This window comes from Vigna radiata, unplaced genomic scaffold (genome assembly GCF_000741045.1).
Source record: "Vigna radiata var. radiata cultivar VC1973A unplaced genomic scaffold, Vradiata_ver6 scaffold_153, whole genome shotgun sequence".
NCBI lineage: Eukaryota > Viridiplantae > Streptophyta > Magnoliopsida > Fabales > Fabaceae > Vigna > Vigna radiata.
In genome coordinates this window covers 248,061-265,793 of record NW_014542917.1, presented here as the reverse complement: position 1 = coordinate 265,793, position 17,733 = coordinate 248,061, and the positions used below count along the sequence as shown (strand labels likewise).

At 32.1% G+C, this 17,733-nt stretch overlaps 2 protein-coding genes and 1 long non-coding RNA gene across 3 annotated transcripts in view; 1 reads left to right on the top strand and 2 right to left on the bottom strand.

Annotated features, from left to right (window-relative positions):
* LOC106752628 (metal tolerance protein C4) overlaps nucleotides 1–3,516 on the bottom strand; it is a 5,219-nt gene extending 1,703 nt beyond the window's left edge. The window contains exons 1-10 of the mRNA XM_014634340.2: nucleotides 3,039–3,516; nucleotides 2,894–2,948; nucleotides 2,660–2,792; nucleotides 2,417–2,472; nucleotides 2,013–2,127; nucleotides 1,822–1,879; nucleotides 1,614–1,732; nucleotides 1,014–1,133; nucleotides 822–923; nucleotides 666–738 (exon numbers count right to left, since the gene is read on the bottom strand). Coding sequence (XP_014489826.1) covers nucleotides 666–738; nucleotides 822–923; nucleotides 1,014–1,133; nucleotides 1,614–1,732; nucleotides 1,822–1,879; nucleotides 2,013–2,127; nucleotides 2,417–2,472; nucleotides 2,660–2,792; nucleotides 2,894–2,948; nucleotides 3,039–3,237 — 1,030 coding nt within the window. The 5' untranslated portion in view covers nucleotides 3,238–3,516. The remainder of the gene's footprint in view (nucleotides 1–665; nucleotides 739–821; nucleotides 924–1,013; nucleotides 1,134–1,613; nucleotides 1,733–1,821; nucleotides 1,880–2,012; nucleotides 2,128–2,416; nucleotides 2,473–2,659; nucleotides 2,793–2,893; nucleotides 2,949–3,038) is intronic.
* A 2,153-nt stretch (nucleotides 3,517–5,669) lies between these two features.
* LOC106752658 (mannosyl-oligosaccharide 1,2-alpha-mannosidase MNS1) lies at nucleotides 5,670–14,059 on the bottom strand. The gene is made up of 14 exons (XM_014634386.2): nucleotides 13,628–14,059; nucleotides 12,955–13,002; nucleotides 12,352–12,537; nucleotides 11,863–11,975; nucleotides 11,389–11,454; nucleotides 11,084–11,255; nucleotides 9,168–9,257; nucleotides 8,736–8,860; nucleotides 8,518–8,583; nucleotides 8,167–8,275; nucleotides 7,986–8,087; nucleotides 7,350–7,430; nucleotides 7,109–7,279; nucleotides 5,670–6,280 (listed from the first exon to the last, which is right to left on the bottom strand). Exons 1-14 carry the CDS (start codon nucleotides 13,784–13,786, stop codon nucleotides 6,041–6,043), a joined length of 1,728 nt encoding a protein of 575 aa, XP_014489872.1. The 5' UTR covers nucleotides 13,787–14,059; the 3' UTR covers nucleotides 5,670–6,040.
* An 835-nt stretch (nucleotides 14,060–14,894) lies between these two features.
* LOC111240985 lies at nucleotides 14,895–15,367 on the top strand. Its single transcript, XR_002666663.1, has 3 exons — nucleotides 14,895–14,956; nucleotides 15,139–15,201; nucleotides 15,297–15,367. It is a non-coding gene; the product is annotated as an uncharacterized LOC111240985 (long non-coding RNA).
* Nucleotides 15,368–17,733: the final 2,366 nt, after the last annotated feature.

Sequence of the window (17,733 nt, the reverse complement as noted above, 5' to 3'; positions counted from 1 at the left end):
TATATATATATATATATATATATACATATATATACATATATATATATATATATATATATATATATATATATATATATATATATATATATATATATATAGGATAAGGGAGATTATTCAAATAAAATAAGACTTTTAGCTGTCTTTGAATTGATACAGAGTTGAGATGAAATGGAGTAGAATAGAACATAATGGAATGAAAAATCCATTGCATTGGGACTTCTGATATCTTACGGTGGAATGAAACAAAATTTCCATTGCATCTCATTCCTCCCAAATTAAGAAAAAAAAAAGGTAAACATTGGGATAAAGTCCACACTAATTTCTATTGTATTCCAATGTCATTTTACCAACCCAAACAAAGGAACATAATGCCACTATATTTCATCTACCTACTCTCCATCAACCCAAACATAGTCTTCATGTCAATAACTGTCAGAGTCGGACCATGCCCGGTAAATTTTCTTTGAAAAGTTAAATAAATATAATAAATTATTTTAACATATCATTCAATTAAAAAAGTGCCTTTTGCATTTTACAAAAAAACACAAACAAATGGGCCATATTTTAAACATAGGAATTTTAGAATTCTATCGACAACTATTTTTTTATGCAAGAACCACAACCTAAACCGCATAAAAAATAGCAACAAAGTTGAGAAAGGTAACCTATTTCTGCTTTAAATCTGAAGAAACCAGGTCCAATAACTTCACTTTTGCAATCATAGAGGGAATCCACAACCTGAAGCACAAAAATTAACTTAGTGAAATGAATGATATAAAGTTATTATGTGATTTCAATAGAAACTAGCAAAAAGCTTATACCGGATCATTTTTCAAGAAATGAAGTACTTTCTCCATATCATGGTCATCCATAGCTCTACCAATCAAAGCATGTCGATTTCTCTGGATAAGAAATATGGCTACCTGCATGGTTAATTCAGCATGGAATTAAAATAAAACAGATACCACTCCAAATGCCTGGGGTATTTTTGCTGACTTCTGAGCCCTTTTTACCATTCCAAGTAAGTTGCCAACTACAATGGAACCTATGGGATCATAAATGGCATTTCCAGTAACATTAACTGCAATCAATGATGCCCCAGCAATTAAAAGGCCAGTTACCGCTGCACCATCCTGCATATTTTGCCACCACATTCGAGAATTAAAAACCAGACAAAATTTCAACTTCTTGATAGAGGGGTTTAAAAACTAAATAGAAACATAAATTCATATTCCAGAGTCCATTAAAGAGAGAAATATGCAACTCCTTTCAGGAATACAAGATTTAAGTCGCTCCTCCCAGCTTCTTTTTCTGAAGCAAAAAGACAACAAAGATACATACTCTTTAACATGGCCCTTGGGTCGAATAAAAGTTGAAGTCACATTTAATAAATAACTACAAAAATATACCAAGTTTCAAAATAGCTGTTTCTGAGCACAAATGCAGCCAAATATGTAAAGAAAAAAAAATAATGGAAACTATCCAGAAATCTTATTTCTAAAAGTGAGCCCCCTGCTTCCCGTAAAACAAGATCCATCAGCCATTCTTGTTTAAACCAAATACACCTGAACATGCTTGGGAACTAAATATGAGTAAGTGCAACAAGTTATCACCTCTGTCATCACAGCTACAGATGTAGGATCATGGCCACGCCAAATATAGTCTCTTAATTTCATTCCCTCTGAGGCTGCACCTTTCTTAACAGCTTGTATGGCAACAACAAGAGAAGCACCTAACAGAAAATGCCCATTGAAAAAGGAAAGGACTGAAATAGACAAAGGAGAATAGACTTCACTCAGATTGAATTGCAGACAGCAGTACCTTCAATGACAAATGAACCACATATAACCAAAGCTGCATAATGCATATTCTCAGGGGGCTGAAAAAGAAAGTCCACAAAAGTCAATAACTTAAATAAGAGAGAATTCACAGAAGAATAAAACAAGCAAACTGACAAATACGTATAATGAAAGTTGAATTTTTTATTTCAAATATCCAATTTGGCTAAATACCTGTGCAATCCACAAGTTCTGAAATCCATTAACAACTGTAGCCCCGGAACCAAGACAAAATATCCCGACAGCAGATATCAAGGACCACACAAATCTTTCCTTGGAATAGCCATAACTACAGGAATAGAGGAGACAAACATTAACCCACCGATAAAATTCCAAATCCATGCCCGTGAATACAAATGAATGGCACAGTAAACTATTATATTTTGAGTCTAGTTAAATTTTGCACAACTAGTGATTGAAGGTCTGTTCACAGAAACCATATTCAACTCCTAACCAATATACTTCATCAATTACATGCACAATAGTTCCTGAATCAAAGAGCAAGTGAAGGCAATGCATACACAACAAACAAATTAGGAGCCACTGGCGACAAATATAATCAACAGTATTTAACTCACGGATGAATAGCATCTGGTGCACGTCTTGAGCTACTTAGACCATAAGCAAGCAGCGCCTACAAAAAAAGTTATTAAGAACACATCAGATTGTCATTTTTTTAAGCATAACACATTCCAATGTGAACTCCCATGGCCATGTTTCAAAAAATTTCTCAATACGAAGAAAAAACAAATTGAACAAGTTTTTCTCATAATCATCCATAGACAAATAAGCAAAAATTAAGTTTATAACATAAAATATACCTGGTTTGCAAAATCGGCAACTGAGTGGACGACTTCAGCTAACATAACATGACTAGAAGAAGCTAACCATACTCCAAACTTGAGTGAAAAAACAAGAAAGTTACACCACAATGCAGTTTTAACAGCTCGCTGACTACAGTAACACAAGGAACAGAATCAAGCGTAGCCAAATTAGGGAAGCATTATCGAGACAAACTAAATTAAAATAAAAATAATTAAACAAATCAAAGGAACCTGTGGCGGTCGTTGAATTCGATGTTCTGAGCAGGCTTAGCTCTGGTGAAGAAACCTAGAAAAGCAGAAAAAAGTGAACAAACGAAATAATCCATATAAGATAATGAAACTATGAAAAGTACAATGACAAGAGAAGTACACATACTGCGATGACAGGGGAAGCGGTGATCATTGAAGGCGAGAAGAACAAACTGTTTTGGTTTCGAAGGATGCGGAAATGAGGGAACGACAGGCGGCGGATGGCGGTCCGGTTTCACGAATACGACGGAGAGGGAACGGTAGGCGGCGGCGTGGTAGTGGCAGCGGCGGAAGCGGGAGCGAAGGAGATTGTATGATGTTCGCATTAATTCACAATTATTGATGGAACCCAGCGCAGTGGAAGTAATCGATGATCGAATTTAAAAACTGAGTTATGAAAAAATGGAAATGAAACGAAACTAGGGCTTTAAGCTATTGTATGATTATCCAGTGAATGAGAAGAGAATTAGCACAGTGAAGTGAAGGAGAAGAAGAAGAAGAAACAAAAATGCTAATGCGCCTCTTCTTCTCTCTCTGCAACTCTCAAACGCACACACCATCATACCCAAATCACTCTTTTCTTCTTAACAACTTTTTTTGGGAAAGCTTTTGAAAATCTACTGCATTAGGTTATGAGAATTCAAAAATAATGTAATTTTTCTATACTTAATTTACTATTACAATTTTAGTTTTAACCTTTTCTTTTGACGTCACATTTTCGTATCTACTCAATATTAATTAATTTTAATAGTTTTTAATGGAATAAAATAATATTAAATGATTATTAAAAAGTAAAAATATTAATGTTGATAATTGTTTAGGATTATGCTCATTGCTCTTATGTTAAAGTTGATCACGATTACTTAAGTTGACATGATGTAAGTAATTTTATGATATTAATTTTATCGATAAAAGATGTTTAATTAATAATTTGATTTTTATATATATATATATATATATATATATATATATATAATTTTTTTTCCAACTTAATTGATCTTTAAATGTGGATTGAGATTTTTTTTTATGTTAAATTGGTGCTTTTGAAAAATGACACCTATCACATTTTAGAATATTTTTTACGTATTTAGAAGGTGTCTGGTCTCAAATTAGGTTTTATTTATGACACATTTTTAATTATAAATATAAATATCAAGTTACTAATTACATCTTAAAAAAATACTATATAAATTGAAAAAAATTAATAATGAGAACACAAATGAATTGAAAAAAAAAATCTACAAAAAAAAAACAATTTCTTCAATATTAACAAAACTCTAACTAATAACAAACAAAAAATAATAATGATTTATAAAAATGGTTAAAAAAATTATAACAACTTAAATCACAAAATAAATTTTATTCTCACCAATTAAAATTCTTAGTCCACATCAATTAAAAATAATAATCGTTTTGACAATGTCTTAATTATAATAAAAAGAATAACACTCCAACCAAAACGAGTTCGAAAAAAAAAATTGGAAAAAAAGAACATGAATTAAAAAATAAGATAAATTTTTAATTTTTAATATTTAGGTAAACTTTAAAATTATTTAAAGTAATCCCATAACTAATGAAATTTTAGAATTTTAATTTTCTTAAAATTTTTATCCAATCAATATATTTTACATAAAACATTTCAAATCTTCTAAAAATTTAATTATCCTTTTAAAGTTCCTTATACAAAAACACTGTAAAACTATTTTTTAATTTTAAGTAGTATGCTTCAAAAATATTTATCAGTTTATGACTAATATAAAAGTAACAGCTAAATATAACATAAACAGCTTAAAAGTAAATATAACAGTAACAGCTAAATTTAGAATGACAACGATAAACTCCAAAGAGCAATATAACAGTAGTTTTATCAGCATGGAAAATTTCGTAGTAAGAGAAGTACAGTCATGTACAAAATACACAAGTAATTTCTTTATAAGTTTTCATGCTTTGGTTAAGCTCAATTTTTAAACATTTTTTCTATTCTCTTAAAAACTCCATTAAAAATCCTAAATTGTTCTTCTCGAAAGTAACCAAGTTAAAGTAAAATTAAGATTTAAATTTTAAAACGCCTCATAAGCTAAACTCCTTGCATTTCCATTTTCTACACTTAAGAAGAATAAATCACAAAATAATTTAATTTTTTAATATTCCAAAATCTATAATATAAACTTAAAACTAATATTTGACAAAGCAAATAAGAACAGACAGTAGAGTGAGACAATAAACCAGTTTGTATGCGTTGAAACATTTAAAATCATGGTGCTTCTCTTTTTTTATTCTACTTCTAAGATTTTAAAACACTTTTAATTATCAGTTGTTTTCGGATATGTCTAAAATTTGAATCTAATTCTTAATTAATTGTATTATGCATTTACTATGGAATAGAAGCAAAATAAATAAAATAACAAAGTCTGCAACTGCTTTATTGTAATAAAAACATATTAAATTCTTTAAACTTCACCTAAAACTCTTCAGAAACAGATTAAAAGGAACTGAGAATTACTTAGGAGGGAGTGGAATATAATTCTGAAAGTAAAGTAGATTCAAGCTATTCAAAAGTGTAATTTACTTTTCTTTTTATAGAGATAAATGTATTTCCTTGACAGTTGCAGTAGATTTTGTTCCTATATTTAATTTTCTTGGCAAAAGTGATCCCCAAGAAATAACTGTATGGTTAATTCTTCCAAATATTAATATTAATGGACAGACATCAAAGTGATATTAACCATGTTCATAGACAACAAAATAAAGAAAAAGGTAAACATGCAAGGATTATCTTGTATTTCGTAGATATATTGCCTCAATAGAACCCTGAAAATTTGGTTACAGAAAAATATAATAAAAAATAAAGGGCAACAAGCTCCTAGCAGTGAATTTCAGAAGGGTCATTCATCAATCAAAGTTCAGTTTCACCTTGAATAAACCCATTTTAAGAAAATCAATGAAGAACTATTTCCTATATTAGATGGTATTTTGTGGCTGAATGAACCCTTATTACCCCTCCCGGCCTCAACCTCCTCCCAATGAGAAAATTCTGATATCTTACAAGCCACCATAATAAAACAAACTGCTGTTCTACAGTTTTGGTAAAAGGGGTTCAATCAGCAATGATTAGAGAAGAATGGATATCTAACCTGATCGACCTTCTTTCCTGCCACCTATTCTAGAAAAAGGTTTTTGCTTCTCATTTAAATTCTTATCTAGTCCCCCTTCATTTCTGGTCACAATCCTCAGAGGGTGGGCTTCTGTGTTGAATACCCATTCATCTAATGGGATGACTGAAGAAGGCGAGAAGAGAAGATAAAAATACTTCAGGGTCTCTGCAAGAAAGAAGCTTTGCATCATGTTGTCTTTGACCCCACTATTAACCTGAGAAAATTTTACATGTTATGCCAAATGAGTAAGCAAAATAGTTGCCAGGGATATTAATTGGTTGTCAAGCATTAGACAAACATCAAAGGAAGCAAGAAAGAAAATTGGCAGAAATCATTAGTGTAAGAAGCAATGACCCATGACAACAATTCTACTAGGACAGAAAGATAAGAATAAATAAATAAATAAATAAATAAAATTCTTTATAAGTTATAATTAACTTATGTACAAGTTAAAAGTTAAAAATTAAAAATTCAGGGAAGTCAAAAAGAGAAAACTTCTACAAATTAGCTTATGCATAAACTAATTTTAACTTCTGGACACTCATTTCCTTTTTTTCTACTTATTTTTCTGTCTTAGAAATTATCTAAACAGTCCTTTAGAAGAAAAAATTAAATGAGTTTGTTCATAAACTAAAATTTGTTTTTTATTTTTAGTTTATGCATAATTTGAAAAACTTGTCATGAAAAATTTCTAAATTATTGTTTTCTAACTTATGTATCAGTTAATTTTAGTTTATAGAGAAAATCTTTTCATTTTCTTTCCTCCCTAATTTTCTCTATTTGAAGTGTTTATGGAGAGATTTGTCCAAACAGAACATTATAACTGCAAAAACCGAAAAGCATAATTTTCAACACCTATTGCCTATGAAAATAAGTTAAGCATTCATTGAGAAAAACACATAGAATGTCTCTATCTCATCTATCAAAGTGCCTAGTTCAATAAATGCTTTCACTGGTGAGCCAGACCAAAGAATTCAAAGTTTTGATAGGACGTATTGAATACAGAAACACATTATTAGATGTCAAATAGAGGTGCGCTTACATCCTTCAGTCCAACATAGCCTGACTCTATGCGGGAGTTCTTCTCAAAAGCTTGAAATATATTCCAACCCCATTCTTGGTATGTTTTGTTGCCAGTTAGACGCCAAAGGTAAAAGAGGGACTCAACTGTCTCTGGCCTCAGTATGTTCCATGATGTGCCCACACTCATGTCCTTTAAATTCAAAAATAAATTTCAGATCACACACATCAAATTTCATGGCACAAATAAGCTAATAACTAACCTGCCCAGAATGAAAGAAATAATTCTCTCCAGCCAATTTCGTTGGAGTTGATTGGTAGAAGTTATAACATGTCCAAGCAAGCTGCAAAGAAAGGTACATATCATCAGTGACTACTTCATAACATCGATACCACTGCACAATAAAATATCCACATGCACTGAAGAAGTAATGCCTCGTGTGATTCCATACAGGTCATCTCATATTAAAACATCACACACAGCCACTACTTCCACTCACATTCTATAATTATATGAATGACAACAAAATTCTTAGTTATAGCTCAACAAATTTTCTGTTTCAAACCAATGATAAACTCCTTGCATAGAGAAAGGCAAAACAGATTTCCTAAGAGTAAACATAGATAGAAACATCCAACCCTTTCAACACTTTAAAATAGGATTTGAAAATGCATGTTAATTTGCCCGAGATCATAATATATAAATGAAAATTATAACTTCATGATTTGATTCCAAACAGCTGTTTTCATATCAGCTTAGAAAATCCTAAGCAGAAAAAAATTAAGCTTGTATAGGTGTGAAGACCATATGTAAATTGACAGATCAAGACCAAAACTATGTCAGTCAACAGAACAAGTACATAACAGTTTATTAAATTAAATAGGCTATCAAAATATACCTCTTCTGCAAGTGACAGAAACTTCTGTGAATCCTCAGCAGCACTGTAACCAAATGATCCCAATGCAATCATCCCCGGAGCAAAGCATGCTAGTTCATCCATCTGCAGGTACTCAGTTGAATGAGAAATTATACCAAAACCAGATCATCATTCGTTAAGTACTGTAAGTGTGATATCATACTTTGTCTGTGAGAGATCCTCCATTCTTCTCACATATATAAGCAAAAGAAGATGGTGTTGATCTCCGAATCAAACTTAACAGACCTTTCATTGATTTCTCCCACATATCTCTGCTTTCATAATTCCCGGAAGAAATGGACAAAAAAATGAGTTAAAGAATACTTACACTTAATCAATATTTATGCTAAAGAAAAATTGAAATGATTTGGCCATTAAATTCTAAAGATTAACATAGAAATTATCTCATCAGTCCAAGGAAATCAAATTATATTTTAGCTAATATTGTCTATTAAAATGACATGGATTCAATTAGGAATTCATCAGTTAACATATCTTCATGCATTATTCTCACCTATAATGTTTTACGACCGATGTCTTATTCCCTTGTATCCAAACTTTGAGCAAGTACTCATAAAAACTGCAACAATATTGTGCCAATCACCAATAGACCAAATTAAAAAATACAGATAAAATTATTAAAATTCAACAAAATCCAGATCATATTAATAAATTCAGAAGTTTGTTATGATCATATCGACAAAATATCGATGCTAAAAATTGTATTAATACCTATCACCCATGGCCCCAAATGTGATAGGAGAGTAGCCTGCTGCCCCACTATGAGGATTAATGTAGATGGGAAGCAATCCATCACCAGGAAATGTTTTATTTAGCTGGATAATTACGTTTTCCACCTGAAAAAGCATGGTGCAAACCAATCAGTGCACTGCTAGAAAAATGGCTTGCACATGCAATATACAAATGAAAGGCCTACTGGCATAAACAAGTAACTGCCCTTAGCTAAAATAGCTCCAACTAAGTACAAGTCTAGTAATAGTGCTACAAACAGTGTGGCATCAATTTAGCACATTTTAACACTCAAGTTTACCACCAATGCAATGCCTGCCCGTAACTATATCTGTTTTCAACCAACATGAATGTAAACCATCACTCTAATCTAGTCCCTTAAAAAGTAGAACAAATAGAATGAAAGTTAAAAACCTTCTGCTGATACTTTGGGTCTCCAGTCCTTTGAGATAGAACAATGAATTCCAGTTGTTCAGTGCCAGAATCTGCCAAGATACTCTCACCCTTAACAAAATATAAACAAAAAGGAATTAGAGACTATGATGAGGGTGTCAATGATACTTGCAGTATCAAGCAGCCAAAATTCATGCCTGTAAATATATAAAGAGGGATGAAACACTGTTTTTCTACAATGAAAAACTCAGCCAAAAAGATCCCACATGTATGCCTTTGCTATGCACATAAAGTTATATTAGTTGGATATCTCACAACATCTAAAGATCTGGTCAAAATATATAAGTGGTAGATGATTGTCACCTAAGAAACTAGTTTTGTATGATTAAGGTAGATCAAAACTCAAATTATAAAAATAGTATTAGAGTCAACACTAACTTTAGTCGTTGGACCTATTGACCCTCTCACAATTGAGTTCTTATCATTGGACCACTAGCAGATGTCAAGTCATATAAACTTCACATTTGAGAGTCCAGTTAAGGGCATAAGATGGGTGTGTTGAAGATCACACATTGTCTAAAATATCACCAAAATATAATGTATAAGCAGGGACAACCTTCACCTTAGAAGTAGGTTTTGTATGATTGATTTAGGCATAATCCCAAATTATAAGACAGGAAATATGCAATTCATGATTCTTAGAAAAAAGACCAAGCTAAACCTAATTTTGAAAGGATAGGCTGCTCAAAAACAAAAAAGGAACTTCTTGAGCACTGTGTTAAAGCAAAAAATGTGTGCCTTGAATAAGAAGCACTTGAAAAGAAAAAGGGCTTATATGAGATGCATTCAAAATAAATTTTGTTTTCCATTAAAAGCTCATCAAAACTGCCTTGAATAAGAGATGTATTTTCATTAATTGTTTGAAAACCAATTTGAAGCAAAGCTTAAGAAATAAGACCAGAGATTATATAACCCGTCAAAGTCACATCTCTAGCTCTAAGGGGGTGTTTGGTAACAAGAAATATTTAGTTTCCTGAGAGTATGAAGTTGGGAAAGTATGTTACCCATATTTCGTTTAATTTTTCATCAAATAACATTCCTTGGAGACAGTTTTTTGAGAGTGAGTTTTAGCCAAGTGTCTCACAAAAGCATTCCCTTGGGAGAAGGTCAGAAATTAACGGTTGGAAGTCCTAAATCGACTAGAAATAAGGCCAATTTATAATATATAAGTGGGATGCAAACCTCACCTTACAAACGGTTTTGTGGGGTTGGGTTAGACTTAAAAATCACTTTTTAACATGGTATCACAGTCATGGTTGGAGCCTATCCTAACGAGATCTATGTGGATATTCTGTTTCATCCGTTGTCGGACCACTATCGGACCACCCATTAATTCTACTCTCAAACTCGAGATGTTTATACCTCGACGTGAAGGGGGTGTGTTGGCAATCTCACATCGACTACAGATAAGGCCAATTTATAATATATAAGTGGGGTACAAACCTCACCTTACAAGTCAGTTTTGTGGGGTTGAGTTAGGTTTAAAGTCTACTTCTTAACATTAACTTTCCCAATTAAAAACAAAAATTTACTAAAAAAATCACCCTACTTTTATTAAATCATTTAACATAGTAACAAGTTAAAGATCGTGATAAAAATAACACATTGCCTCCTAATTTAAAATTAAAAAAAAAAAAAAAAAAAACTTGTATAAATAATTCCAGCAATATTTTTCACCAACCAAACAAAATTTAACAATTCCTAGGTATCACAATTTCCAATCAATTATCCCCAGGAGTGATTCTTGGGGATGAAAAATAATTCCTTGTAGCAATTCCAAGTAGTTAAAATCAAGGACTACAATCCATTGAAGTAATATTCCAAATCTCCTGGTTTTCAGTAAGACTGAAATGCATAAACAGAATTCTAAAATTTACCCCAGTCCAACTAGGGTTGTGTGCTCGTCCATGTGACAAATTAATGATGTTGTACGGAATTCCTGTAGGCGTATTCCATGCAGGCAGCAATCTGTCTGCGATTTCTCTAGCTTTGTCAAGAAAAACTTTGTCGCCTGAAAGATCATATGCACTAAGAAGACCACCTACTACTCTGGATTTTGGTGGAAATAGACCAACAAAGTAAAGTAATAAAAAAATATTAGTCGTTTAACACTTGAGTTAAAAAATATAATTTTGTAAATGGGGAAGGGACTTCAACTGCAAAGTAAACCTTATAAAGTAACCTTATGGTTGTCTCAAAAACACTTGCTTCGTAATCCTTGTTAAAATCCAAAGTGTTTGCAACCCATCTGTCAGAGCAATTTCTTATTATGTCCAGGAATGCAACAAAGCATAACCAAGAGTATTTCAATAAAACATTAAACAGATGAATATAGCAAGCAACTAAAATATATACAGATAACTACTATGTCTCCCTTCAGAAAATGAAAATTCAACAGTGAAGAGTGAGTAGGGCATATAAATACATATCAGAAATCTTAGGAGTTGAACTATATGATGGGCAGAGCATTAAAAATTGAAAGAGAAACTTAGAAAATAATATAAACTGAATTTTCTAGTCGGCATGCAAGTATCATTGCCAAATATAACTTTAGAAACCTCCCTACTATTGATTCCAAACATAAAGCAAGACATATGAGTGAAGTAAAATTAACAAGATTATAAGTTCATCTTATAGAGTCACAAAGTGCACTCACTCTCGTGCCTTCTGAAACTGCTCATTGAGACCCATAATATACAGCGTATCAAGAGAATCTATTAATGTTGCTCCAAGACCTCCAAAGCTATTGACACCACTCTTTGATTGTGGCTAGTGGAACAAAAAAAATTAATTTAGAGAATGGATAAAATAATTATATTTTAGATGATTATGCAATGAAAGAAAAAGTGAGCCATCTATTGGCTCACTAATGGCTTTGAGGCATAAATGCATCATCCTTAATTTTTTTTTTCACATCAATCCTAAACTGTTACATGTTTTAGAACTGAAGCAAAAATACAAGAGAACTAAAGCCTCATATGGCAAGACCTCCATAATATTTACGTCTAGGGAAAGAAACTGAACTTGAAGTCTTGCAACAGAAACTTTAGGCATATTGAAAGAACCAAAAATGGAAAATACTTATAAAAACTATCATTAAATAAAGAGTGAAAGGTTGATGAGTTCATAATAGAGAACCACATACCTGAAGTTCATCCTGGCCCCATGCATACTTTTCATAAGATCCCCAAGCATGAAGCATTGCTTCTTTTACTTTTTCCCTCCTTTGGATATCAATGGGATCATCTAGCACCTCTTTACTAGACCTGGTAACTTTAGTACTCAGGTCAATCTTCCCAGAAGTACCTTGTTTGTTATTTAACTCACTCAGCTGCAATAAGTCTAATTGCTCAGCTCCCAAGAAGATTAAAAGAAAAAAAAAAGTTTCGAAACAGAATATTACATTCATCAAAGAAGAATCCTAGGCTGTAGAAAGAGCTACAACAAAAGTATTATACTAGCTAATAATAGCTTTATGCAAGATTGAATGCAGAATGAGAATTCACACAGGAGGATTTTATTAGGAAGTATGGGATTCTAGTGTGGGGTTTACAAGGCCTTGGGCTCTCCAACTACAAGCAGATAGCTTTTGCACTGAGGTTTTCCAAAGGTTCTGTCAGATTTCAATCAGATTAAACCAGTATTCATGCAGGAAATGCAAAACAAAAATGAAATGCTTCTTGGGAACAACAGACAGGGCTAAATGTAGCAGAAGAGTCAACACACCCAAATTTTGATTGTCTCTTACCAAATTTGCCAAATCAGTCACTTCTTTCCGCAGCTCGGAAACTTCAACCTGTATTCAGCAGAGGCGTTATACACCGAAAATCCAAAAAAAAAAACATTTCATTCTCCCTTCACAAAGATAAACCGAAAACAAAGTTGTAAATCAAGTAAAAAATAGCACGTCCTAGTTAAACCAGATAATCACCATTTGTCATTACAGTATTCTGTCTAACTAACGGTACTTCTAATTCTGGTAGTTCGCAGGAATTAAATATGGAATCTCACATCACATCTACTTAGAGTCTGTTTTGATACAACAGAACTGCGTTCGAGAGTTTTAGGAGTTTCTGTACTACAAAAAAAAAGTTCAATATTTCCACAAAGAGAATCTCTCAAAAACACTTCCAATGCTTTCCAAACATACCCATATTATATTGCAGAAATTATATTAAAAAGGAACTCATCCAGGAATATAATTTTCGCCACACACCCACACCAACCATTCAATTCTATAAATATGAACTTCCCTCCCCCATAAAACAATCCATCCAACGACACTGTCCCACAAAGATTTCTTTGCTGCATACAAGTTCAAGAAGGCGATCACGAAAAACCAACAACACAAACAGAATCATCACACAAGTGTTGGCAAAGATCATGGAAAAATAACAAGATCGAAATCTGAAAGCACGTACCTGGTGCTCTCTGACCAGGGTTTGACGGTCCCACACAACAAAAGAGACGCAAACGAAACCGATGAAGAGCAAAGCTAGACGCTTCGGGCGCTTCAGGTAATAGGAAGGGTGGCAGTGCCTCCACTTGCTGCTCGTCACTGATCTACTACCCCTCGCCATTCCCAAACCAAGATCTAAGGTTCACACCAACCTCGTCCCTGTTTTTGTTGCAGACCCACAATTTTTTAAGGAACAAAACGGCCGGTCGTTTGTTTCTTCAAATATACGTATCTGTTTGTCGGAATCTGAACACTTAGTTTGAGGGTTTATCCGAAGATTTGTGTTCCCTTCTCTTCAATTCGGTCTGCAAAATTGCAGAGCAGATGAAGACGAAGCAGAGACTTCAATTCTCCCATTGCTCAATTCAAGTCAATTCCTATAAAACAGAAATGAAACACAAATTTCATATTTACCAAAATCACCTTATCACCAAACAAACCAAAACTAAAATGGTAAGAAGTTTCCATATTTTAATTTTACTTAATAATTCAGTTTTTTCTTCATATAAGACTCTAGCAAATTCTTTAAATAAAATAGTATTTTTTTATATAAGAGATTTTTTTAAAGGTTAAATTATTTCATCCGTATTTGAAAAATCTCAAATCTGTTTTTTTTATTATTTTTATTCGTCTGAATTTTGTTTTTATTTTAAAAATTTTGATACAATTTTTTTATATTTTATTTTTTTTAAAAAAATAAAAATTTGTTACATAGAATAATTGTCATGTCATATATCATTACTATATCATATGTTTTATTCTTTTATTTTTAAGGATCGCGATATTCTAACAACGTTCATTTGACAAAAATTTGACAATGCCACGTGTCAGTTTTTAATTGGTTGAATTTGAATTTCTTTTAACTTTGAAATCTGATTTGGAAATGGTTCAGTGTTAGATTCCGAAAATGTCCTTTCCTTCATTTTTCACTTTATCCTCTGTTCCCAGGGTCTTCTCTCTCCATTTTAGGGATTTCAAATTTCATTTCAACTTCTCTCCATAGTAGTCTTTTCTCCTTCCTTCATTTTTAGGGTTTCATTTTGATTTCATTTTGTGTGTTCGTTTTGGAAGAAAGGAAAAGATGCAACAAATCTAATTCGTTAGCTTTGTATTTGTTTATCTGATATGCTATACTTTATTCATGGTGTTGTTGGTTTGGTTACTGCAGGAAGCCACTGAACTAGGTAAAAAATCAAAAGAATTAAAGAAAGCAGTTGAGGCTCTCCGTTAGGAAGAAAAGGGTGGTTCAAAGGGTAGAAAGTTTCGTAAAAATGTGAAGGCAGTCGAAAAGGTAAACAAAATATTGATCATTTATCAGTTTTCTTTACTTTATTATTTGAGTATTTTTGTGGAGACAATTGTTAGCTTGGACTTTCCATATGAAATTTGATGTTGGCACCATATACTTTACCGTTGTTGAAGCATTTTGTGAAATTAAAGTGGTTTACTTATAAATCTCACATAATTCTGCAGGAGGTGTTTCAATTAGAAGAAGACGTAAAGCTTCTTGAAGAGATGTATCCTCAAGGGGAAAAGGTCCATGATCAAATTTCTATTTATTTATTTTTTTAATTTTCAGGTATAATCAATGTGTAATGTTTTTCCCTCTGACTAAGCCTGCATGAATATAGGCTGAGACAACATGGGCACTAACGATTCTTGGTTATCTGACAAAACTTGTTTTTGGAATTTTAGGGTAAGCTATAAAGTTTGTGGTTGAAGTATGATCCTTCTGAACTGTTGAACATTTTTAGCAAGTGTTATGTTTCTTATCTATTTGAAAACTATTAACAGGTTGATTGTTTTCGTGGTGTGGATCATTCATATATGTAATTGATCCACCACTTTCTCCTTTCCTGAATCAAGTTTTCATCAAGCTAGATGATGTATGGGGTACGTTGGAAACGTCTGGCTATTTTCTTTCTTTTAGTTATTTTTTATACTAGAATAAATACATTATATTATTTATTCAGTTAATCTAGATGATATATGTAATTTGTTATTTTATCAGGTCTTCTCGGCACTGCTGCATTTGCATTTGTCTGCTTCTACCTTCTCCTTGTTGTGATTACCGGTGCCATGGTGCTTGGAGTGAGACTAGTTTTTATTACTATACATCACATGAAGTAATTTAAGTGTTATAGATTTATATTGGCTTAATAGCCAATTTTGTCCCCAGTTTCGTTGACAAATCTCAATTTAGTCCCTCGTTTTAAAAGTGTTTGAAATGAGTCCTCACATTCAAAATTTTGAGTCAAATTAGTCCCTTTTGTTAAACAGAATCAAATGGTCTTAAGGGTTTAATGATTTAGCATAAGAGATATTATTTTATAGATATATCTATAAAATAATATCTCTTCTGCCAAATCATCAAGCCCTTAACGTTGTTTGTTTCTGTTTGACGGAAAAGACTAATTTGACTCACAATTTTGAAAGTAAGGACCCATTTCAATCACTTTTAAAACGAGAGACTAAATTGAGATTTGTCAACGAAACTGAGGACAAAATTGGCTATTAAACCATTTATATTTCATTCTACATTTTGGTAGTTTGGTTAATGATTAATGTCAGAATAAGTGAAGAGAAATTTAACAGGGTGTTTCAAGCTTTAACTACCATATGAAGGTAATATATAAATATGTGAAAGGTATCTGTTAAATTAAATTCTGATGGGTTATGATATAGGGGGGTTTATCAGAGAGAGATTATATATGTGACATGAGTCTTAACAGACATAAGGCATTTGACGCCACTTTTAACTCTGTCTTCTTATTTCATGGAGTTTGATTAAAATGTTATTTACATTTTGCTTAATGGAGTCTATAATCTTTGCAATCACAGTATGATGGCAATTGTTTTTCTTTCATAGTTCTACCTTTTCAGTTTATGCTTTTGTTCTTGAGATTGGTCAATTCTCCAACCGAATACTTTTTCTTGCACCAGGGAGGTATATGCATCATTTGGAGGACTTCAGTTGATGCTGAGAGGACATGCATCTCATTGTGTTAAGTTTGCAGTTGAAACTGATGGTGGTGTGGCCTGAAAAAGAAAGGCACCCTAACATTATGTTTTTACTGTATTTTTTCTATATTGGATAAAGTAATTTGCATTAACTATGTTTATGATGTTTCTCCAAAGTTAGTTTTTTGGCATATTAAATGTGTGTTTGAGATGATTGCAAAATTATATTATTTCAACAATTAATTATTCATATAATCGATCGTAATCAGAGTAAGTTTTTATTTGTGTAAACATTTGATTAATATAGAATTTTGTGCATATAATTATATGAATGAACTTTCACAAGTTTTACATGGGTGGATCGAAATAATCATATTTCTAAAATTTCACAATACACAAATGAATATTGATTTTGATTTTTTAAAATATATTTAAAACGTTAATATACTAATATTAATATCTTTTAAAAATTAGATAGAAGGATAATAGACTCCTAAAACAATCATAACTTCTTTATGTGCTGACGCTTTTGATGGATTTTTCTAACTTTTACTCTTAAATTATAAAATTGAAAAGATAAGAAAAAAATTATTGACTAAATTACTAAGGTTTTATTTTATTTTTATTGATTTTGGTATGGATGATTTTATTTAAATTATTATGAATATTTTTGTTATTATTATAAATCATTATTAGTCAGGATTTTTTAGGTAAATATCATGTCGATTGTTTTACATATTAGGACAAAGCACAAACTAGGGAGCGCCTCTACAAAAGCATGGGAGCAGCGTTGAACTTTTAGTACAAATTTCTGTATTTCCACTGGTAAGCGATTACAGCCACTCTGCAATTGATTACACAGGCACATAAGTGCCAATCTGACTCTTACTCACAACAACACTTGTATGAAATACTAACCAACCATGTCTATACTAAAGCAACAAGTCCTTGGTCATGAAAATAAACCTTTTAACTCAATATCCTTCAAAATTCAAAAAATCTCACAAACTTAGGACCAAGCACAGACTAGGGAGCGCCTCTATAAAAGCATGGGAGCACCGTTGAAATTTTAGTACAAATTTCTGTTTTTTCACTGGTAAGCGATTA

Coding starts and splice junctions, on each gene's coding strand:
- LOC106752658 (XM_014634386.2), bottom strand. CDS start 13,786: ATGGCGAGGGGTAGTAGATCAGTGACGAGCAGCAAGTGGAGGCACTGC. Junction 11,256..11,388: donor GTTTTTGAGACAACCATAAG/GTTACTTTATAA, acceptor ACCAAAATCCAG/AGTAGTAGGTGGTCTTCTTA. Junction 6,281..7,108: donor GCTATGTTGGACTGAAGGAT/GTAAGCGCACCT, acceptor AAATTTTCTCAG/GTTAATAGTGGGGTCAAAGA.